The 23,921-nt window shown below is 44.1% G+C and overlaps 1 protein-coding gene across 2 annotated transcripts in view; it reads right to left on the reverse strand.

Moving 5' to 3' along the window:
- The window catches only part of DYNC1LI2 (dynein cytoplasmic 1 light intermediate chain 2), a 215,008-nt gene that overhangs the window by 39,038 nt on the left and 152,049 nt on the right, over positions 1-23,921 (reverse strand). Inside the window, exons 12-13 of one of the 2 annotated variants that reach the window (XM_029608194.1) lie at positions 5,440-5,556; positions 2,361-2,414 (exon numbers count right to left, since the gene is read on the reverse strand). In XM_029608194.1, the coding sequence (XP_029464054.1) occupies positions 2,361-2,414; positions 5,440-5,556 (171 nt within the window). The remainder of the gene's footprint in view (positions 1-2,360; positions 2,415-5,439; positions 5,557-23,921) is intronic. The other variant, XM_029608195.1, reaches the window with a different exon arrangement.

The following is a 23,921-nucleotide window of genomic DNA, read 5'->3' on the forward strand; positions in this document are numbered from 1 at the left end:
GCCCCTCGACATCCAAAGAAATCGATCCAGCACATTAAAAAAAAAAAAAACCTTGGTTCTCAATAGCTCTGAAAACGCTAAAACAAGACCTACAACATAAAGAGCAATGCTGGCATAAAGATCCCTCCCCCGCCCATCTAACCAACTATAAAACCACTATGAACCATTACAGGACCGCCATATTACGCACGAAGAGAGATTACTATACCAAAAAAATACATCATTTTCTGTTCGACCCAAAAACACTATTCTCATATGTATCAGTCCTCACTATACCTGTTCCATCAGCCATCCCAGAAGAAGCAGCCCAAAACAAATCCACAGAATTGGCATTATTCTTCGAGAAGAAAATCAACAATTTACTTGCACCACTGACTACCTCCAACACCCAGCCTCCTCCCATCTACAGGCCATCCCCTTCCACACAAAAACTAGAATCATTTGAACTCACATCTTCCATGGAAATTGAATCCCTAATCAAGAAAATGAAGCCATCGTCACATCCAAATGACCAAATACCCACTAAACTCTTACTTACCAATCCAAACACTATAGCCAAACCACTGGCAGACATTATAAATTGTTCCTTCACTCAAGGATCTGTCCCGGACTCTTTGAAAACCACCTCTTTAAAACCCTTACTAAAGAAACCCAACCTAGACCCAGCCAACCCCGCAAACCTCCGCCCCATCGCAAACCTACCATTTATTGCTAAACTAATGGAAAAATTAGTCAACAACCAACTCACAGATTACTTAGACTCTCACAACATTCTCTATCCTTCCCAATACTGTTTCCGGAAACGTTTAAACACGGAATCACTTCTACTCTCGTTAACAGACAACATCCTGATGGGCCTTGACAAAGGCCAATCCTACCTACTGGCCCTTCTCGACATCTCCGCAGCGTTTGACACGGTAAACCATGTAATCCTCATCCACCGTCTGACGGAAATCGGCATCACAGGCTCTGCACTCAAATGGTTCAAATCCTTCCTCAATAATAGGAAATATAAGGTGAGAATAAACTATAAAGAATCCCAGCCCATCCCTTCCAATCATGGTGAGCCTTCCAATCATGGTGTACCCCAGGGTTCCTCGTTATCACCCACTGTTTAATATCTATTTGTTACCTCTATGCCAGCTCCTAGAAAGTCTAAACCTAATTCACTTTATATACGCAGACGATGTGCAGATTCTTAATCCCTATCACTGATCCCACCTCCAGCACCCTGAATTTCTGGAACAACTGCCTTCTCTCCATCGAGAGTCTCAAGTCTCAATTTGGTTCTTAACACTTCCAAAACAGAACTGCTATTCATCTCTCCTAATGACAACAACCCACCCATCAGCAATCCACTCTCACCATTAGTAAACCAGGTGAGAGACCTAGGAGCTACCCTTGACACCAGAATGAACTTCAAAAAGTTCATTAACACCACCACCACCAAGGAATGCTTCCATAAGCTACATGTTCTTAAACAACTAAGACCTCTCCTACACTTTCAGGACTACCTTTCAGTACTACAAGCCATATTGTTTTCAAAGATCGACTATTGCAACGCTCTTCTACTCGGCCTTCCGCCCTCCTCAACCAAACCTTTACAAATGCTTCAAAATGCCGCAGCTAGGATCCTTACAAATTCGCGTCGGAAGGTCCACATCACACCAATTCTTAAAAACTTACACTGGTTACCCATCAACTATAGAATCCTGTTCAAGACCCTTTCTATCATCCACAAAACCATCTATCATCAATCCTCACTCCAACTCAAAATACCACTCTAACTCCACGCTTCCACTAGACCAATCAGATCGGCATACAAAGGATCTCTCCAGGCACCCCCTAATAAATCCACTAATCACCCCTCCATTCAGAAACTAGCCTTGTCCACTGCAGGACCCTACCATTGGAATCTACTTCCCCCAGAACTTCGCCAGGAACAATGCCCTTTCTCCTTCAGAAAGAAACTGAAAACCTGGCTGTTCATCCAAGCCTTCCCTTGATGGGTCTACCGACAACTAACGTAGATTCTCACCCCTTAGTTTCACAGTTCCCCCCCCCCACCCTTCCCCTCCTCATGAATCATTCTTGTTTTTCTTACCAGGCCATTGTCTAAGCTAATATCATATGTAGATTGTTACTTACTTTATGATGTTATGTTAAACTATGTTCTGTTAAACTATTACCTTTCGCTCTTCTCCTCCCGCACTGTAATTTCCCTGTTCATTGTAACTTTATCTTCTATTTAATTGTTACCCCTGGTTATGCTGTAAACCGGTCCGATAAGACCTTCATCTTGAGGATCGGTATATTAAAAGAACTTAAATAAATAAATAAATAAACAGGCTTTCACATACCAATAGTGTTGCATGAAGCTTTATAAGATTTTTGTGATTCACATTTCAAAGCCACTGGGATCATTAAAAAAAAAAAAGTAACTATTGTTACTAAAAACAAACAAAAACAATCACATGAGAGAAAAAAAATTCAAATGTTTCTAGGCTAGCCATCAATAGCAACCAAAACACATGCCACTAATTAATACTCCCTTTCATACAGAGCAAGAATGTACCAAGCATCTGTTTCCAGCTCATAGTTGTGTATGAAATATTAGGAGGTAGCTATTTTAATCCTAGAATGAAAACATGCTGAAAACATTAAGTGTCAAGATGATAGCGCTCGAGTCTTATGTGTTTTCTCCAAAGTAAATACACAAGTTAAATAAAAACTAAAAAGAACAGAATGTTTTAATGACTGAACACATTTTTAGTGCTAAAGAGAAGTGAAACCCTCTCCCCATAACACTAGTAGGGTTCACAGAAAAAATAAATTGGCATTATTAATCTTCAGCACCTGTTACCACAGGATCTAATCCTACCTTTTTTTGCTCAATGTATGACCAATGTACATATGTGGCAAATTCCAGCTTTGTTCCTGTAATGTGTAAACCAAGTTCTGATGACATGTTCCCACATCATAAAACTAAATTATTGTACAAATAGCTGGAGCCTAAATTCCCCTCCCCACCAACTGGCAGCAGGCTTCACAATTTAAAAATAAATCCTCGAAATTGGCTGATGAAATAAGTGTGAAACTGGGTCAGACCGGTGATGCAGTGCCATGCAGAGGATCTGGGTTCAAGGGTAATGCAGTGAAAACTAATAGCAGGATTTAGGGCCCACGGTTGTAGAGTTCCAGATGGAGCTCTGATGCATGGCCTCTGGCCCCGGATTATGGCTGTAATGGCTGGAACCCTGTGTAGCTGCAAATGAGGCTACTAGTGCTGTAGCCCATGGGAGTCTGGGTCTAAAGCTGGAAATCCAAAGAGCAGAGGAAATTGTCAGGCCAAAAACAAAATGGTAAAAACAGATATTTTTAGATTGGTTCCTTTAGGAAGCACTCGTTTTGCTCTAATGGGAGCCAACAGTACCAAGACCGCACAGGAATCTATAGAAAGATCAGCATTACAAAGAAGGTAAAACAAATAGATTTCTGTGTGACTGAAAGGCAACGTCAGGTAACTCTGATCTTTCTATAGATTCCTGTGCGGTCTTGGTACTGTTGGTTCCCATTAGAGCAAGTGACTCTCTGAAAATACTTTCCAGCTGCTTAATACCTGCAGCCTCTTGAAGCCTGGCAAAGGCATCCTGAGGATATACGTAGCAGATTTTATCAGGCGATCTCAGTACCAGCTCTATTACTGTCCTATGAAGTAATGCCAACTAAGACACTACAAAAACATTTTCAGTTAGGAAAAGGACTGCACAATGATCAAATTCTGAAATATGCAACAGCAAAGAGATGAAAACATTTTGAAGATAAAAAGAAAGGTAGACAGTATCCATTTCAGGGGAAAAATCTTGTAAAAAGCTAACAAAATATTAAAGCAGAAGGTTCTGGAAATAAATGGATGTAGAGCAGTATTAGGTTTCCCAGAAACCCTGGAGCATACACTGAAGTATTTGCTATGTGAGATTTACCACAGAACAGAAGAATCACCATGCTGGCTCAGAACAGGTCTATCAAGCCCAGCATTCTGTCTCTGACTGGTCACTCCAGGTCACGGGTCCCATGAGGCTGTTTCCTTACTCTTTTGTTGGTGGTATTTTTATACATGCATAATTTTCCTTTTATAATCGTTTTCTATAACTGATTATTTATAATTGTTTACAATTGATTTCAGTTTTTATGATTGTTGTGCTCATTTAATTTTGTGTATAATTGTTTTTAACTTTTATTGATATTTATCAAATATTAAATTATTATCGTTTTTACAGCCCCTGATGCAGCCGAAACTCAGCCAGTCGGGCACTTTTACTTGTAATTGGAATAAATATTGCATCTTCCAAGATATCGGTCTAGTTTGTTTTTGTTCTCTGGCAACACATGCTACAGCTTGATAATGTGCTGAGTGGAAGTATTTTCTACAATTTGTTTTGAATCTGCTGGTTGTTAGTTTCATGGAGAGTGCCCAAGTTTTAGTATTATTTGAAAGGGTAAGTAACCATCATTTATTTACCTGTTCCACCCTGCTCATGATTTTATAAGCTTTGATTATATCCCCCCTCAGTCTCTTTTTCAAGCTGAAGAGCCCTAGTCAGTGCAGCTTCTTATAGAGGAAATGTCCCATCCCTTTTATTGTTTTTGTCATCCTCCTCTGCACTTTTTCTAGTTCTGCCATGTTTTTCTTGAGATGAGGCAACCAGAACTGCACACAGTAATCAAAGTGCAGTCTCAACATGGCTCAATACAGATGCAATATGATATTTCCATTTTATTCCCCATTCCTTTTCAGATTATTCCTAACATTCTATTTGCTTTTTTGACCATTGCCGTACCTGTAGTTGGGATTATTGTTGCCTGTGTGCATCACTTTGCACTTTTTCACATTAAATTTCATCTGTCACTCTTTTGCCGGTCTCGTAGTCTCACAAGTTCCTCGCAATCTGCTGCTGTTTTTAACTTTGAATAATTTATCTGAAAATTTGATCTTACTCGTTAATTCTCTTTTCCAGATCATTTATGAATATGTTAAAAAGCACAGGTCCGAGTACCGATCCCTGTGGTACTTCACTAATGACCATTTCCCTTTTGGAAAACTGACCATTTCCAGTCTTGTAACCTGTTACCAAGCCACACTGTCTCCTATCCCTGCCAGGACTCAGAAGAAATGAAATTTAATGTCCTAACATCAAGAATTAGTGAAGCAGGACAGAATGAAGTTAAGCCATAACTCTTAACTTAAATATTCTTTGCACTTAAGTGGAAAATGTGACATGCTGCAGAATGCCGTGTGGAAGGATCCAAGCCATGAGAGGTTAGAAGTTTTGCTTAGGTTTCTGCTAAGACATTTCACCTCCACGTATATCAGTTTAAGTCAAATCTGTGAGGCACAACAAGCCGTAAAGCGTCTGTATTAAGTCTGTTTTAGCATACCTGACTTTTTGGCTGAGGTGGGCACTGCTCCAGCTCCTGGACTCCCAGGAGAGCCTGTCTTTTTGCTCAACAGGCTGTTAAAGAAACTGGCCAACACACCTTCACTTGCAGCAGCATCTGGAAACAAGAATCCAAGAAATCACTAAACGGTTTACTTTTTTTATATACCGACATTCGATCTCAACAATATACCAACATTCAGGTACTGTATTTCTCTATCCCCAGAAGGCTTACAATCTAAGTTTTGTACCTGAGGCAATGGAGGGTAAAGTGACTTGCCCAAGGTCACAAGGAGCAACAGCAGGACTCGAACCCTGGTCTCCTGGTTCACACTCCACTGCTCTAACCACTAGGCTATTTCTTCACTACAATTGTGAAGCAAAGGCTTCTCAAATACTCAAAAAAAGCTAATTTTTATTGACTTATGGCTTCTGTACTGATGTTGCAGGAATAGAATCGCAATATCTTTCCTTGAAAACTTCAATTCTTTTACCATTACATTTATCCATTAACCTCTACACCATTTTTTGCTTCCTTGTTGCTAGCTTTGAAGCAGGTATTTTGGGCATAACATTTATTTTGTTTGACATTTTCAATTGTATTCATACTTTAAAAGGTAACAATAGGCTCCTGATCAGACATAGCACAAACACAGAACATGAATCTCTTCTAATTGCTTGAAAAAAAAAGGTTAAGCCCCACATCTTGTCTCAAACGGTGGCCAACTCAGGTCATTAGGAATTACCTAGCAAATCCTAAAGAACAGATACAATTCTTTGTTACTCATTCCCAGGGATTAGCAGTGGGTTTCCCAAGTCCACCTGGCTAATAATAGTTTATGGACTCTTCCTTCAAACTTGCTCAACCCCCTTTTACAGCCATCTATGCCGGATGCCTTGACCACATCCTTCAGCAATATCCCACAGCTTAATTGTGCATTGAATGAAAAAAATAAAAAAATATGTTTTAAATCTGTTCCCTGCTAGCTTCATTGATCATACCCCTAGTCCTAATACTATCTGAAAGGGTACATAACCATTCCCTATTTACCGGCTCAGCCTCACTCATATTATAATAAACCTCTCTGTCTACTCCAAGCTGAAGAGCTCTAACCGATTTAATCTCTCTTTATAAGGGAGCCAGTCCATCTCATTTTTGTTGTCCTTCTCTGTACCTATTCTAGTTCCACTAAATCTGTCTTGATATGGGGCAACCAGAACTGCAGTTGCACCATAGATCTATACAGAGGCGTTATATTTTTATTCTCTATTCCTTTATGAATCATTCCTAACATTCGGGCCAATCCTGTAAAGTGCGGCTGCATTTACCCTGCTCCTAAGCCGCTTTTAACTCACGTTCCGGCCGCGTTAGCCCTTCCTGCGATCCCGAATCCCCTTTAACCTACTCCTACCGCGTCCTAAATTCCCCGGGTAACCCCTTCCGCCCGCGGCATGTATATTGCATGCAAACGAGCGAATTAGCGCGATATTGCATGCAAACGAGCGAATTAGCTATTCCCCTAGCATCCCGTAACCCGCGCCCCGACTAACGCTACCTTTCCCTGCCGCTTTGTCGCGCGTTTAACCTGCAAACTTACCGCCTCCCCTGACCCAGGCGGTAGAGGCAGGGGTCAGGGTAGGTGGCAAGCTTTCCCCCAGCCCCCGCTCACCTGCCCCGGCCGCGATCATGGGTGCCGGTCTCCGTGGCAGCCCCAGTCCTCTCCCCTGCTCCCGAAGCCAAAAAAAAAAGCTTTTTTTTTTTTTTTGGCTTCGGGAGGAGGGGAGAGGACTGGGGCTGCCACGGAGACCGCTTTCCCCCGTGCAAGTAAGTTGTTTCGCCGCTTGTCTCTTCTCCCCCCTCCCGGAGCAGGGCGCGAAAAGCCGCCTTGCTCCGGGAGGAGGGGGGACACTGACAGCGGCGAAGCTTTCCCCCAGCCCGGACACCGGCGAAGCCAGAAGATAGCGGCGGAGAAACGGCGAAACGACTGTCAGTGTCCCCCCTCCTCTCGGAGCAGGGCGCGAAAAGCCACCTTGCTCCGGGAGGAGGGGGGACACTGACAGCGCACAAGCAGCGATGGAGAAACGGCGAAACGACTGTCAATGTCCCCCCTCCTCTCGGAGCAGGGCGGAAAAGCCGCCTTGCTCCGGGAGGAGGGGGGACACTGACAGCGGCAAAACTTTCCCCCAGCCCGGACACCGGCAAAAAACTTACTTTTTTGCAGCCACGAGCACGAACACGATCTGGCCTGCCTTAGCTCCTCCCGACAAGATGGCCGCCTGCACGGGGAAAGCGTGCAATTGGCCGCTGAAGACGTGACGTCACGACATCACGTCTTGAGCGGCCAATTGTACTCTTTCCCCGTGCAGGCGGCCATCTTGTCGGGAGGAGCTATCGGAGCCAGATCTTCGCGTTCCTGCTCGTGGCTCATGGCTGCAAAATTGTAAGTTTTGCCGGTGTCCGGGCTGGGGGAAAGTTTTGCCGCTGTCAGTGTCCCCCCTCCTCCCGGAGCAAGGCGGCTTTTCGCGCCCTGCTCCGAGAGGAGGGGGGACACTGACAGTCGTTTCGCCGTTTCTCCGCCGCTGTCTTCTGGCTTCGCCGGTGTCCGGGCTGGGGGAAAGCTTCGTCGCTGTCAGTGTCCCCCTTCCTCCCGGAGCAAGGCAGCTTTTCGCGCCCTGCTCCGAGAGGAGGGGGGACACTGACAGTCGTTTCGCCGTTTCTCCGCCGCTGTCTTCTGGCTTCGCCGGTGTCCGGGCTGGGGGTAAGCTTCGTCGCTGTCAGTGTCCCTCCTTCTCCCGGAGCAAGGCGGCTTTTCGCGCCCTGCTCCGAGAGGAGGGGGACACTGAAAAGTCCTTTCGCCGTTGCTTCTGCGCTGTCGCCGCCGTTGCTTCCTGGTATCTGTCATTTCAAATGACATTTGAAATGACAGATACCAGCGTGGCGTGAAGCCTTAGGCCCGCGCACCCAGGATCCTGTATAGGCGCTCTATCCAGTATCCTGGGTTGCGCGGGACTAAGGCTTTTCGGACGCGGCTTACATTTACATATAATTAGGCTTCAGGATCGCGCGGTAGGTGAGCTGCTCTGTGCGGGCGGTAACCGCGGGTGCCGTAGGCACTAACGCAGCTCTTCCTACCGCACGATACAGGATTGGCCCGATTGTTTGCTTTCTGAATGCTGCCACACACTGGGCTGATAATTTCAGCATTATCCACAATGACTTCAAAATCCTTTCCTGGGTGGTTACACCTCATGCAAAACCCAGCACTGTGTATATAGAGTTAGGATTATTGTTCCCTATGCACATCGCTTTCAACTTGTCCACATTTCAATTTTTTTTGCCCTTTAAATGCCCAGTTCCCCAGTTTTTAAGGCCTTTCTACTGTTCCTCAGAGCCCACCTGTGATTTAACTAATTTGAATAGTGTGTCATCTGCAAATCTGATTACTTCAATGGCTGTTCCCTTTTGCAAATCATTGATGAATAAGTTAAACACTGGTCCTAGTACAGATCCCTGAGGCACTCTACTATTTACATTTTCAATTTTATTCATACTTTATAAGGTAACACTAGGCTCCTGATCAGACATAGCACAAACTATCCCTTGGGAAAACCAACCATTTCCTATCTTTTAATCATTTACTAATCTGCAGTAAGACATCACTTAGTTTTTTTTTAAGTCTCTCTCCTGAAAGACTTTATCAAATACCTTCTGAAAATCCAAATACACTATATTGAACAGCTAACCTTTACGCACATGCTAATTCACACCTTCAAAGAATTCTAATAAGTTGAAAGTCACAATTTCTCTTTCCTAAATTCATTCTGGTTCTTCTCCATTAAGCTATGTTTATCCATATGATCAATACTTTTGCTCTTAACAATAGCTTCCACCATTTTACCCAGCATTGATGTCAGGCTCAGCATTCTCTAGTTTCTTGGGTCACCCTTGGAACCCCTTTATGAAAAACTAGCGTTACATTTGCTACCCTCAGAAATTGGCTGATTTTGTTTTTATACTTTTATCATTGTTTTAATTGTACAGCACCTCTATCAAAGAAGAGAGTGGCTAATAAATACCAAATAAACAGGTCACAGATTACCAATAGGTGGCCTGCAATTTCATATTTGAGTTACTTTAGAACTCTAGAGTGAATACCATCAGGTACTGATGACTTGCTACTATTTAGTCTATGAATTTACTCTAGTACCTTTTCCAAATTCACACAAATTTGATTCAGTTCCTCTAAATTATAACCTACAAAGAACATTTCAAGCATAGATATCTCCTTAACATCTTCCTCAGTAAAGGTCCAAACAAAGAATTCATTTAGTTTTTCTACTATGGCCTTATTCTCCCCAAGTACCCCTTTTACTCCCATCAACCAACAATCCAACTGACTCCCTTGCAAGCTTCTCGTTTTCAATGTACTTGAAAAAGGTCTTACTTTTTTACCTCTTTGGCAAGTCTCTCCTCAGATTTTCTTAGGTGTCTTCCTATTTTCATCATTAGGTCCTGTTTTCCATTTTTTGGAAGATGCAGTTTTGGCTTTCATGGCCTCTTTCACAACAGTATTTAGCTATGCTGACAGACACTAATTCTTCTTTTGACCCTTTTACATTTGTAGAATTTCTTTTATCTGGACTTTCAAGAGGATATTTTTAAAGAGTCCCCTTGCCTCATGCAGACTTTTAACCACTTATAACTACTCCTTTTTAGTTTCCTTCTAACTAGTTTTCTCATCTTATCAGTCACCCTTTTAAAAACGTGTTTGCAGTAGTTTGATTTATTTTGCTTCCAGTAATTATCTCAGAATTGAATACATTAGGATGGCTATTACCCCTGGCACTAGATCCTACATTCCAGTGAGAACTAGATCTAAAGTAGCCCCCTTCTCTCATCGGTTCTATGACCAGTTGCTCCATGAAACAGACATTTATGGTGTCTAGAATCTTAACCTCTCCAACTTCCAACAAATCAATATTGGGGTTACTGGAATTTCCCATTATAATCTTGTTTCCACGCTTAGAAGCCTGTCTAATCTTCATTAGTATTTCACAATCTGTTTCACCATCCTGGTTGGCTGGATAGTAGTAAACCCACACTGCTATACACCTCCTGATCACACTTGGAATTCCTGTCTGTATCCTACTTGACTCTATGGAATCTTCAGTACATCCCCCTCCCCTACCCACCTCCTAGTTCTATTATCAGTTTCATTGTAAAGCCCTGTTGGCTAATTTTTTGTTCCATGGAAACCGATGTGATGTTTTCTTAACGAATGTCGTATAGAAAAAAACTTTAAATAAATAAATAAATAAAATAGTGCCATGCCACTACCATTTACATCTGCTCTGGCATTTTGATATATTTTCTACTCTGGTAGCGCTGTCTCTCCTTGGCTGCCCTTTTTCCACAAGGTTTCCAAGATGTCTATTATGTCAATATCGTCATAGTGCCATACACTAACTCTCCCATCTTATTTTTTGACTTCTGGCATTTGCATACAGATACTGAAAAGTATTCTCTCTTCTTTTTCATAACCCACTTACTAGCAGTTGAATAGCTTTTGTTTCAGTTAAAATAAATGATGTACCTTAGCTACCTACAAGATTGAAAAACATTTTCTCTCATAAGGTTTAAGGTTTATTGTTATTTATATACCGTTCTCTCAGCGAGCCTTCACAGCGGTTTACAATACAAATAAATATACAGTAAGGAAATTACATTTGGTCCCTATTGAACACATCACTAATGAAGGCAACAGGTAGCGAATGAAGGAAATAATGGCTCAAACAGATTAAGCAGAAGGGAAACAATTACTGAAGCTTAGAAAAATTTTGATTATGCCCATGGAGCTCCTTGACAGAGTAGCTCTCAAACCAGTGCTTTGCCCATTTACCGCCTCTGTTTGCTCTAAGACAGTGTTATATAAGATAAGCTACTGATTATGTTGCCTCAAGAAGCAAAATATAGGCATGCACTGTGTTATAGGAGTTTGACCATACTTAGGTTAAAGCAGGTTTAAAGCCTATGAAGTATAGTAGCTTTTTCCAACGATCACGGGTCTTGAGTAGTGTCATGACCTTGAAACTGTGTTAAAACAAAATTTCAAGTCAGCAGGAATACTAAAAAGATTCTACACTTTGAGTGAGGAGCTGATGCTTCTCACTAAGCTTTGTGGGGTTTGTTGTCTTCCGCCAACAGTAAACACAGAATGACATGAAGGAGGTAAAAATCTAAGACTAGATTCTGAATGCATGAATTTAGTTAGATCTAGGACTATGAAGGTAAGGATAATAAACACCAGCATGTAGCCCTGGCTCACCTGGATGCTCCTCATTGCTGCAATCTTTCCCTGATTAATTAGGCAGAAGTAGCTCCCTTACAACACTGGTGTAGGCAGCAGCTTCTAACTAATTTCACTTGCCTCTGCAACAATTTGAGTACTGTTGAAGAGCTCCTGCCCATAAAGAAAGGATAAATGTCTTATCTGCCTCCAGAGGACGTACCATAGGTTCAGGATTGGTGTAGCAGAAGGAAAGGAAATTAACAGGTAAGAATTTCTCCTTCCTCTAACTTCTGCGCCACCAGTCCCAAACCTATGGGAAATACCAAAGCCCATCTAAAGCTGGGTGGATGACAATCCTGCTTTCAAGTCAGAAGAACCAAAGATGGCATCTTGTCTAGCGAGAAGATCCAACCTATAATGCTTTGCAAATGTTCCCAAAGAAGTCCATGCTGCCGCTTTACATATCTCCAATGGACTTATTGAACATCTTTCAGCCCACAGCAAAGCTTGTGCTCGTGTTACCTTCTAACAAGTAAGCCAAAGAAAAAAAATAATCTTCAGCTATCTAGCAACTGAAGTTTTTGAAGCCAATTCTCCCTTACATGGACCACAAAAACAAACAAATAACCTCTCAGACTTTTGAAAACCCTTAGTTTTATCAAGATAAAATCTTAAGCATCTCAATCTTAATGAGTTTAAATCTTCCTTACACTCCCTCTTGTTAACAGCAGGTAGAACAAGATGCTGATTCATATGAAAAAAATATACTACCTTAGGTTTAAAAAAAAAAAAAAAAAAAATGGAGATTACTACCTGATAATCTCCTTTTCCTTAGTGTAGACAGATGGACTCAGAACGAATGGGATAGTATCCGCGTGCTAGCAGTTGGAGACGGATCTGACGTCAGCACGGGGGTATATATATCCCACAGGAAGCGTAGCAACTCAGTAATCTTCCTTGCAAAAGCTGTTATGGAAATGTGTACTGACGCTCAGTGAAACGTGAAACAGGATTCCCCTGACCGATTGATAGTAGCTGGAGACCACCAGCATTCCCAACCGGAAGGCGTTGACACCTGGTAGAGTGTACGCTCTTATAGAAATAGATGACATGGCTTACCTTGCATCAGTGAAACCCATGTACACAGGCAGCTGGGCGGGATGCTGAGTCCATCTGTCTACACTAAGGAAAAGGAGATTATCAGGTAGTAATCTCAACATTTCCTGGCGTGTAGCCAGATGGACTCAGAACAAATGGGATGTACAAAAGCTTTACTCCCAGCCTGGGCGGGAGGCTGCCTGAGGACCATGTAATACCGCCCTCGCAAATGCGGAGTCCTCCCTGGCCTGGACATCCAGACTGTAGAATCTGGAGAAGGTATGGAGGGAGGACCATGTCGCCGCTTTACAGATTTCTGCAGGCGACAGCATCCTGGATTCAGCCCAAGATGCCGCTTGTGCTCTGGTAGAATGAGCCTTGACTTGTAAAGGTGGTGCCTTCCCGGCCTCCACGTAAGCTGCTCGGATAACTTCTTTAATCCAGTGGGCGATGGTGGGCCGCGAGGCCGCTTCACCTTGCTTCCTCCCGCTGTGCAGGACAAACAGATGGTCTGTCTTTCGTAGTTCTTGTGTCACTTCCAGATATCTGGGCAGCAATCTGCCAATGTCGAGATGGCGTAATAAACGTCCTTCTTCAGATTTCTTCAAACCCGCCGTGGTAGGCAAGGATATAGTTTGGTTAAGATGAAACTGTGAAACCACTTTAGGTAGAAAGGAGGGAACCGTCCGCAGATGGATAGCCCCAGGAGTGATTCTGAGAAAGTAGAAGCTAGAATGACAAGAAAAGAGAAAAATTAAAGTAGTCTTGGAAAGCACGCTCAACTAGCGTGCAGGCACTCCAAACTGCTTTGGAGACGGAAATTACTGAGTTGCTACGCTTCCTGTGGGGATATACATACCCCTGTGCTGACGTCAGATCCGTCTCCAACTGCTAGCACGCGGATACTATCCCATTCGTTCTGAGTCCATCTGGCTACACGCCAGGAAAAAAGGAATTGGCCTCACAATAACCAAATTCTTTGTAAACCTCAAAAAAGGTTATTGACATGACAAGGCCTGCAATTCCGAAATTTGTCTCGCAGAAGTAACTGCAACCAAAAAGACTGCTTTGTGTGTTAAGTCCTTAATTGAAGATTCGCCTAAAGGCTCAAAAGGGGGTTTAAGTTAACGTTTGCAAAACTAAATTTAAACTCCAATGAGGAAAAACAGATCTAATTGGAGGACGTGTTTCACCCCACTTAGAAAACAGGAAATATTCCTATGGGAAGAAATCAAACTACCATTAATTTCCCCCCGAACACACGAAATGGCAGCTACTTGAACATTCAAAGAGTTTAAAAACTAACCCTTTATCCAAACCACACTGCAAAACAATGAGAATATCCCTTATTGTACCCTCTATGGAGTTAACTTCCTTTTCCTACAAAATTCCTCAAATATGCACCAAACTCTTATATAAGACAGAGAAGTAAAATTCTTTCTAGAGTGTAACACTGTACTAATCACTGAGGGCAAGTAACCTCTCCTTGTTAACCTTGTCCTTTCAATAGCCAAGCCATAAGCAAGAATGGAGTTGGATTCTCCATCTCTACAGGAGCCTGATGCAGAAGACGCTTGACCTGTGGCAGGAGAAGGGGTTGATCTACTAATAATCTCCTTAGGTCTGTATACCATGGACTTCTTGGCCAATCGGGAACTACTAGAGCCACTAACATTCTCTCTCTATTTTCCTTAATACTCGAGCTATTAGAGGCCATGGGGGAAGATCGTAACCCAACTCTGATGAAAGACATCTATTCCTTTGCTGTTCAATTCTCTGTGGCAACTGAAAAACCTTATTTTTTTGTTTTGATTGGAAGCTATCAGATCTAATTGATGTGGCCCCCATTTCCCCACTATCTGCAAATAGGTCTCCTGGCATAAGTCCCATTCTCCAGGATCTATTAAGTTCTGACTTAGATAATCTGCTTGAACATTGACCTAACCTGCTATGTATTGAGCTGTCAACTGAAGCAGATGATTCTCGACCCAAGCAAACAAGATGTGTCTGTCTCTTCCAAAACACCCTGACTGCGTGTTCCTCCCTGCTTGTTTATATACATGCAAGTGCAGTTGCATTGTCACAAAACTTTCACTGCCTTTCCTTGAAGCTGAGACTAAAAATGCAAAGAGCCAGTCTGATAGCCCTGTTCTCTAAGCAATTTATTGGCCACTGTGTCTCGCTTTGACCCTAGAGTCTCCGGGTAAGAAGATCCTTGTAATGAGTTCCCCCCAGCCTACCAAGACTGGCATCCGTTGTTAGAAGTTCCCAAACTGGACTCTCTAAAAGCATACCCTTTTTTAAATTTGGTGAATGTCCACCATTTTAGAAATGCTCGAATCTCGTTGGATAATGGAAGACACACCTGGTAACCCTGAATCTGGGGATTCCATCTTGAAAGCAGCAAAATCTGTAAGGGTCTGTGAGCTCTTGCTCAAGGCACTAACTCTAGAGTCGAAGCCATCAAACCTAAAAGCTGAAGGTAATGCCAAGCAGTCAGAGCTCACTGCACTGAAAACCCTCTCACCTGGGCACAAAGCTTTAAAATTCTCTTTTGTGGAAGACATACCATACCAGCTGCAGAATAAAATACTGCCCCTAGATGTTCTAACTTCTGCGAGGGCTGTAAATTGCTCTTTGTAAAATTGATTACCCAACCTAAACGCTGAAGTAATGAGACTATTGTGTTGATATTATCCCTTCAGAGTATAATTTGGCCCTTATTAACCAATCGTCCAAATAAGGATGAATTAAAATTTCTTTCCTTCTTAAAAAAGGCAGCTATCATAGCCATCACCTTTGTAAACGTTCTTGGTGCCGTTGACAATCCAAAAGGTATGGCAAACTGAAAATGTTGGCAGATTATAAAAAAAAAAGCTAAGAAATCTCTGGAATTCTTCCTTCATTGGGATATGAAAATGGAGAAATTACTTACCTGATCATTTTGTTTTCCTTAGTATATGCAGATGGACTCGGGACCAGTGGGTTATGTGCTCTTCTGCTAGCAAATGGGAGACTGAGTCAGATTTCAAAGCTGACGTCACCCTAGATATACCCCTGCAGTGACCTCAGCTCCTCAGTATCCTCCTCGAAAAGCCATTGTGGATATATATTTTGCATAAACAACTTGATTCAATTGATTTAAAAAACTGGAGACCGCCAGTGCCCTCAACTAAGTTACCGCCGACACCAGACTAACTGTGGGTGTCTTGAACTAGGGGTAGGCAACGGCTTACCCTTATTTGTTTAGACTTTAGGTTCGCTTTCAGAGGTCCTCCTTTTCTGGGGCAGCCATGGGCGGGATGCAGAGTCCATCTGTCTACACTAAGGAAAATGAAATTATCAGGTAAGTAATGTCTCCATTTCCTAGCATGTAGCCAGATGGACTCAGGAACAGTGGGATGTAAAAAAGCTACTCCCGGACGGGGCGGGAGGCTGCCCTTGGCCCACTTAGTACTGCCCTTGCGAAGGCTGCGTCTTCTCGGGCCTGAATATCCAGGTGGTAGAACCTGAAGAAGGTGTGTAGGGAGGACCACGTCGCCACTAGACAGATCTCGGCGGGCGATAGCAGCTTGGTTTCTCCCCAAGATACTGCCTGGGCCCTAGTAGAATGAGCCTTAACCTGCAGTGGGGTAAAGGCTTTCCTGCCTCTATGGAGGCTGCCTTGATTACTTCCTTGATCCAGAGGGCTATGGTTGCCCACGAGGCCACTTCTCCTTGATTCTTCCCACTGTGAAGAATGAATAAGTGATCCATTTTGCGCACCGGTTCCGATCTTTCCAGGTATCGCACCAGGAGTCTGCTGACATTTAGATGGTGAAGGAGGCGTGAGTCTTCCAAATCTATGTTTATCCGGCGATGGCAGGGAGATGGCTTGGTTCAAATGGAACTCACACCACTTTCGGTAGGAAGGAGGGGACGGTGCACAGTTGTATGGTTCCAGGAGTGAACCTCAGGAATAGTTCCCGACAGGATAGTGCCTGTAGTTCGGAGATGGGACGAGCTGAACATATTGCCACCAAGAATACAGTTTTCAGTGTTAAGAGGCGTAGTGATAGACCACGCGTTGGTCTGAAGGAATCCCCCCTGCTAGGAAGTCTAATATCAGACTGAGGTTCCATAGGGACACCAGCCACTTTAGGGGTGGCCGAAGTTGCTTAACCCCTTTTAGGAAGCGGGTCAAATCCGGATGAGCTGATAGACGGATACTGTTCATGTCGGCTCTGAAGCATGAGAGGGTGGCTACTTGGACCTTGAGGGAGTTGACCGAGAACCCATTCTTCATACCGTCCTGTAGGAACTCCAGAATCATGGGGATCTTGGCTGTCCGCGGGAGTGTCCAGCAGTCCTCGCACCAGGCTTCGAATATTCTCCAGATCCGTATTTATGCCAGAGATGTTGAGAACTTGCGCGTGCGGAGCAGGGTGTCAATCACGGCTTTTGAGTAACCGCACTTCAAGTGAGTCCTCTCAAGGGCCAAACCGTAAGAGAGACTCGAGATGGATCTTCGTAAAGAATTGGACCCTGCTGGAGAAGGTCCCTGTGTGGAGGTAGGCACATAGGGCTCCCCACAAGGAGTCTTTGCATGTCTGCATACAATGGGTGTCTTGGCCAATCCGGGACCACAAGTAGAACTAGTCCCCTGTGGTGTTCTATCTTGCGGATAACCTTGCCCAGTAGAGGCCATGGTGGGAAGGCTAACAGTAATTCATCCTCTGGCCAATTCTGGACGAGAGCGTTGATCCCTTGGGAGTGTGGCTCTCGTCTGCGGCTGAAGAACCTGGTGACTTGGGCACTAAGAGAGGTGGCCAGTAGGTCCATGGTTGGGAGACACCAGCAATTTACTATCAGTTGGCTGCGGCCAACAATGTCCATTCCCCCGGGTCCAGGCGGTCTCTGCTGAGAAGTCTCTGAAACGTCTTTTCCTGCGATGTGGGAGGCCGAGATTCTTTGCAGGTTTATCTCTGCCCATACCATGAAAGGATCTATCTCGAGACACCTGCTGGCTACTGGTTCCTCCCTGGCGGTTGATGTAGGCAACTGTTGTAGCGTTGTCAGACATTACTCGAATCGCTTTGCCTCGGATCTGTGACTGAACCGCAGGCAAGCTAGTCTGACTGCTCGAGCAACCAGGCGGTTTATGTTCCATCCCCCTCTTCCTTGCTCCATTGTTCCTGGGCCATGAGTTCCTGTCAGTGGGCTCCCCACCCTCGCAGACTCGCATCCATGGTAAGCAAGATCCAGTTCGGTGGGGATAGGCTTTCTTCTCTGCTTAGGTGGTTTTCCTGTAGCCACCACTGAAGCTGAGAACGTATCTCTGCTGGTAGTTGGAAGCGAATTGAGTAGTCCTGGGACAGTGGGTTCCAGCGTGACAGTAAGAAGGGCTGGAGCGGCCGCATGTGGGCCCTTGCCCAGGGAACAACCTCCAGGGTTGATGCCATGAGGCAGAGGACTTGAAGGTAGTCCCATACCTTGGAGCGTGCACTGGTCATCAATCGTAATTGTTCCGCCAGCTTCCTTCTCCTCGGGGTAGGGAGGAAGACTTTGTTCTGTTTGGTGTCGAAACGAGCCCCCAGGTACTTTAGAGACTGGGAAGACTGCAGACTGCTCTTGCCCATGTTCACAACCCAACCGAGCTCCTGAGGTTCTTGATTCTGCTAGTCACCTGCTGGCTCTCTTCCGAAGACTTTGCCCTGATCAGCCAGTTGTCCAGGTAAGGGTGTACCAAGATCCCTTCCTTGCTCAGTGTTGCCGCCACGACCACCATAATTTTGGAGAATGTTCTGGGGTGGTTGCTAGGCCAAAGGGTAGCGCTCGAACTGGTAATGGTGACACGGTATAGCAAAGCATAGAAAACGCTGGTGATCTTGATGGACTGGAATATGAAGGTAGGCTTCGGAGAGGTCCAGGGAGGTTAGGAACTCTCCTGGTTGTACTGCCATTATTACGGAGCGAAGGGTCTCCATGCAGAAGTGTAGTATCCGCAGATGGCAGATGACGTTCTTGACATCCAATATGGGTCAGAATGATCCTTCCTTCTTGGGAACGATAAAATAGATGGAATAGCGCCCCGTTTTTCGTTGGTGTGTAGGAACCGGAGTTATTGTCTTCAGACTGAGTAGTCTTGTCAGAGTGGCTTCCACTGCCAGTCTCTTGGTATGGAAGTGGCAGGGTGACATCATAAATTTGTCTCAAGGGATGCTGCGGAACTCCAGAGAGTAACCTTCTTGAATGATGTTTAGTACCCATATGTCCGACATGATCTCGACCCATCTTTGGTAGAAGAGGGCAATTTAACCCCTATTTCCTCTTCCTGTGGATGGGCCGGCATATTCTCATTGGGGGGCACGGCTGGAGTCTGCCCCCGGGCCTGTTCCTCTCTTGGTCTGTTGGTTCTGAAAGGGCTGGGATGAGGTGCCTGGAACTGCGAGTTCCTGTAGGGCGAAAGCGTTGAGAGCCTTTGCCCCTAGTTCTGCTGGGGGAAGGGCACTAGAATCTTTTACCTCTGTCTTCCAGTAGCTGAGGCACTGGAGATTCACCCCACTTGCTGGCTAACTTTTACAATTCTCTTCCGAATAAGAGAGATCCTTTAAAGGGCATTCTTGTGAGATTCACTTTAGAGATTGCGTCAGCAGACCAATTCCGCAGCCATAGCTGTCTTCTGGCTGCCACTACAGAGGCTACGCCTCTGGCTGAGGTATGCACCAGATCTGAGCTTGCGTCTGTCAGGAAGGCTGCTGCAGGTTCCACTGTCTCGCCGGTTATACGTTCCGGAGTTATTTGCCTCTCTCGAGAGGAGCAAGCAGGAAGATGCCACCAGTGCGCAGCAGGAGGCAATCTGCAGTGTCATAGCTATTGTGTTGAAGGCCTGCTTAAGAATGGATTCCAATCATTTATCCTGAGTGTCCTTCAATGCAGCCCCTCCCTCAATGGGAATGGTTGTTTGCTTTCAGACAGCACAGACCATTGCGTCCACTTTCGGAAAATGCAGGTGTTCTTTGGTTGCTGGTTCCAGAGGGTATAAGGTTTCCAAGGCCCGACCTCCTTTAAAGCTGGCCTCCGGGGCATCCCACTCCAGGTCAATCAGTTCCTGGATGGCTTCCATCATTGGGAAGTAGCATGAAGCTTTACGAAGGGACACCAAGATTGGGTTCTTCTTTGGTTCCGCCATAGGATCCGTGCCTGGAATGCCCAGTCTTCAGAGTCTGGGAAACAAGGGCTGGTAATTCATCCCTGTGGAAGAAGTGAAGCATGGTTCGGTATGGTTCCAGGCCTGGAGGGATTTCTCCATCTTCCAGGGAGCCGCCATCATCATCTGAAGTGTCTGGGTCCCTGTCAGGGAAATTCTTGGTTAGGCGAGGCATGCCTCGAGGCATCCGAGTAGGGCCGGGAGGATCTTCCGGCAAGGGTTAAGCCTGTGTCGCAGCCAGGGCTGATTGTGCCTGAACGAAAGCTTGCAGCCTTTGGAAAAATTCTAACCAGGAGAAGGTCCCTGGGTCCATGTTAATCCCAGGGGGAGTCGGAGTAGGGGCCCCTGAGGTGCCTTCCTGTGGAGAAGCCATCTCTGAGTTGCACAGATCCGGGGAGCTATCGCACACCTTACCTCCACCAGAGAAAGAGCATTCACCATTGCGGGCCCTGCCCTCTGGAATTCTCTTCCCACCCATCTCAGTCTTGAACCCTCCTTGCTCACCTTCAAAAAAAGCATCAAGACATGGCTGTTCAGGCAGGCCTACCCAGATACCAACCAATCCTAGACACCTTCCCCCTGCCACTCAGAACTCATCATCTGTTCTGCCTTTTTCTCTTTGCTTATGTTGTAGAATTTCCATGCTGTAGAATTTGCTTATATTGTAGAATTTTTATGCAGTAGATTTTGTAGATGGACCCAAAAAGCAAAGTGGAAGCCGATCCAGTTGGTTGTGTTACAGTGAAAATAATAGGAATCGGATGATCAACAAAAGCCCTTTATTGCAATGCCAGACTCTGGCCGAGTTTCGCTCATAGAGCTGCCTCAGGGGCAACTCGAAACAAATAAATATGTAAATAAACACAATTAAATAATTAAAACCAATAAAAACATAACATACATGTATAGGTGTACATACTCAAATCATAAAATCAAACATGTATGGGTGTTCAAACTAGAATAATATATATGTAGGCCAACACATTAAATAATAATTATTTAATTGTGTTGTCGTCTACATATATATTATTTAATTCTAGTTTGAACACCCATACATGTGTTTGATTTTATGATTTGAGTATGTACACCTATACATGTATGTTATGTTTTTATTGGTTTTAATTATTTAATTGTGTTTATTTACATATTTATTTGTTTCGAGTTGCCCCTGAGGTAGCTCTATGAGCGAAACTCGGCCAGAGTCGGGCATTGCAATAAAGGGCTTTTGTTGATCATCCGATTCCTATTGCTTTCACTGAAGATTTTGTAGATGCACAACTCCAATACATTTATCCTATGTACTGTAATCTTTAACAAAACGTTTGATGTAATTTAACGATATAATCTAAAAAAAAATGTCGATATAATTTAAAAAATTGTTGTAAATAAGTTCCCTCTGCTATTATGGTTACTCCTCTCCATTTTCTTTTCTGCCCTTTCTCCTTCTTCTCTTCTTTCTATCCCAACCCCTTCCCCTTTCTCACCTGCTCCCTCCCCCTACTCCCTGTTCATTGTATTTCCTCCTTTCTTGAGTTAATTGTAAACCGGCGTGATGTGCCCTACGAACGCCAGTATATTAAAAGCCATTAAATAAATAAATAAATAGATAGATAGATGTGGTAGTTCCGGGCTCATCTTCAGACAATGAGGGACCATGCTTAGGTCCCCCCCTGGGCTTCTTCGCAATGCTGAGACAGGCAGGACTCCATTTCAGGCTGCGCGGCGAGTGTCTTCTGGTCTTCTTGGACTCGGCGCACAGGTAATGAGCTTCAATGCGCGGCTGTGCATGTAGTTATGTGCACGGAGTGCGCTCAGTTGTGCGCGCGGTATGCATTCAATTGTGCGCACGAGTTAGGCGACTTAGCCGTCCAGCCTGCCCCGCTCGTACCGCCGATCAAGGGCGCAGACGACCCCCACACGTAAGATGGTGCCGCCCAAGGGTCTCCACATGTGTGGACCCTTGCATTGGATCGGGGCCTAGCCCAAACAAAGCTGCTTAACCTGATCCGTGCTCCCTTTTTTACCTCGCAGGAAGAAGGAAGAATCGGTACGTTGATTCGAGCTCTGAAGACCTGAATTGGAAAAATTACTTACCTGATAATTTAGTTTTCCTTAGTGTAGAGAGATGGACTCAGGACCAATGGGTATAGTGTGCTCCTGATAGCAGTTGGAGACGGAGTCAGATTTCAATCTGACGTCAGCACTACATATACCCGTGCAGGAAGCTTTGCTCTTCAGTATTCTCCTCAAAAAGCAATAGTGGAAACTTCGCTGCAAAACTATAGTGAAATGATCAATAATGCTAAAAAGAACTACTACGCGGGTAAAATACACCAATATCAATTCAATCCAAAAGTGCTGTTCGAATTTGTCACCTCACTTACTAACCTCACTCCGAACATCATTCCAGAAGAAGAAGCCAAAATAAAATGTGAACAGCTCGCCTCATATTTTCAGGACAAAATTAACAAAATTATGTCACGCTTCCCACACAATTCCCACACGCCCCAATCTAATAACCTCTGTCACACAAAAGAATCTGCACCTCAGCTAACAATCTTTGAAAACACAGCAACAACTGAAATTGAATCCCTACTCAAAAAAGCCAGACCCTCCTCTCACCCATCTGATACCATTCCCACAAAACTACTCCTCACTGTCCCTGATCTAATATCCAGCCCTATCTCTAACATTATCAATGCATCCATCGAACTTGGGCAAGTGCCCAACTCTCTCAAATTTGCTATCCTTAAACCCACTTTAAAAAAACCTAAGCTCGACCCATAAGACCTTGCTAATTACCGCCCTATTTCTAACCTCCCATTTATTGCTAAAATCCTAGAAAAAACTATCAACCGTCAACTTAGTGACTATTTAAAAGAACACCATATCCTCTCTTCCTCACAATACGGATTTCGCAAATTACATAGCACTGAAACTCTTCTCTTATCCCTATCTGATTACCTTCTCAAAAGCCTAGATAGAAATCAACCTCATCTACTAGTAATTCTGGATATCTCAGCGGCTTTTGATACCGTTAACCATCAAATTCTTCTCCAACGCCTACATGAGATTGGAATAACTGGTACTGCTCATAACTGGTTTACTTCCTACTTGTCCAACCGTAACTATAAAGTCAAAATTGGCAATCACTTATCTAAAGAAATCCCTTTAAAGCAAGGAGTCCCGCAAGGCTCTTCACTTTCATCTACCCTTTTTAATATCTATCTTCTACCACTCTGCCATCTCCTCGCCAATCTTAAGCTTCCACACTTTTTGTACGCTGATGATGTACAAATTCTTATTCCAGTAACGGAATCCATATCTAAAGCCCTGGAAATCTGGGACACTACTCTTGCTTCTATCAATAATCTTTTAACCTCCTTACAACTTGCCCTCAACTCCACAAAAACTGAACTCATGATCATATCTCCTCCCACCCCATTACATGCTTCTCCTACCTCACTTATAACATCAACGCACATACATTTCTCCCACCAAGTCAGAGACCTAGGAGTCATTATTGATGACCAAATAACCCTCAAAAAATTTATCAGTGCAATCCTTAAAGAGTGTTTTTTCAAATTACATACACTCAAAAAACTGAAACCTTTGCTTCATGCATCTGATTTCCGGACAGTTCTACAAGCCATGCTGTTTTCCAAAACAGATTATTGCAATTCACTCCTCCTAGGCCTACCTAAAAATGCCATCCGCCCCTTACAAATCCTGCAAAATACTGCAGCCCGGATCCTTACTAACACAAACTCAAAGGAACATATTACGCCAGTTTTGAAGGAATTACACTGGCTCCCCATTCAATCCCGCATACACTACAAGACTCTAACACTTATCCATAAAGCCCTCCACAACCCTGAAATGAAATGGTTTAATAAATCACTACAA

Source organism: Rhinatrema bivittatum, chromosome 7, assembly GCF_901001135.1.
Source record: "Rhinatrema bivittatum chromosome 7, aRhiBiv1.1, whole genome shotgun sequence".
NCBI lineage: Eukaryota > Metazoa > Chordata > Amphibia > Gymnophiona > Rhinatrematidae > Rhinatrema > Rhinatrema bivittatum.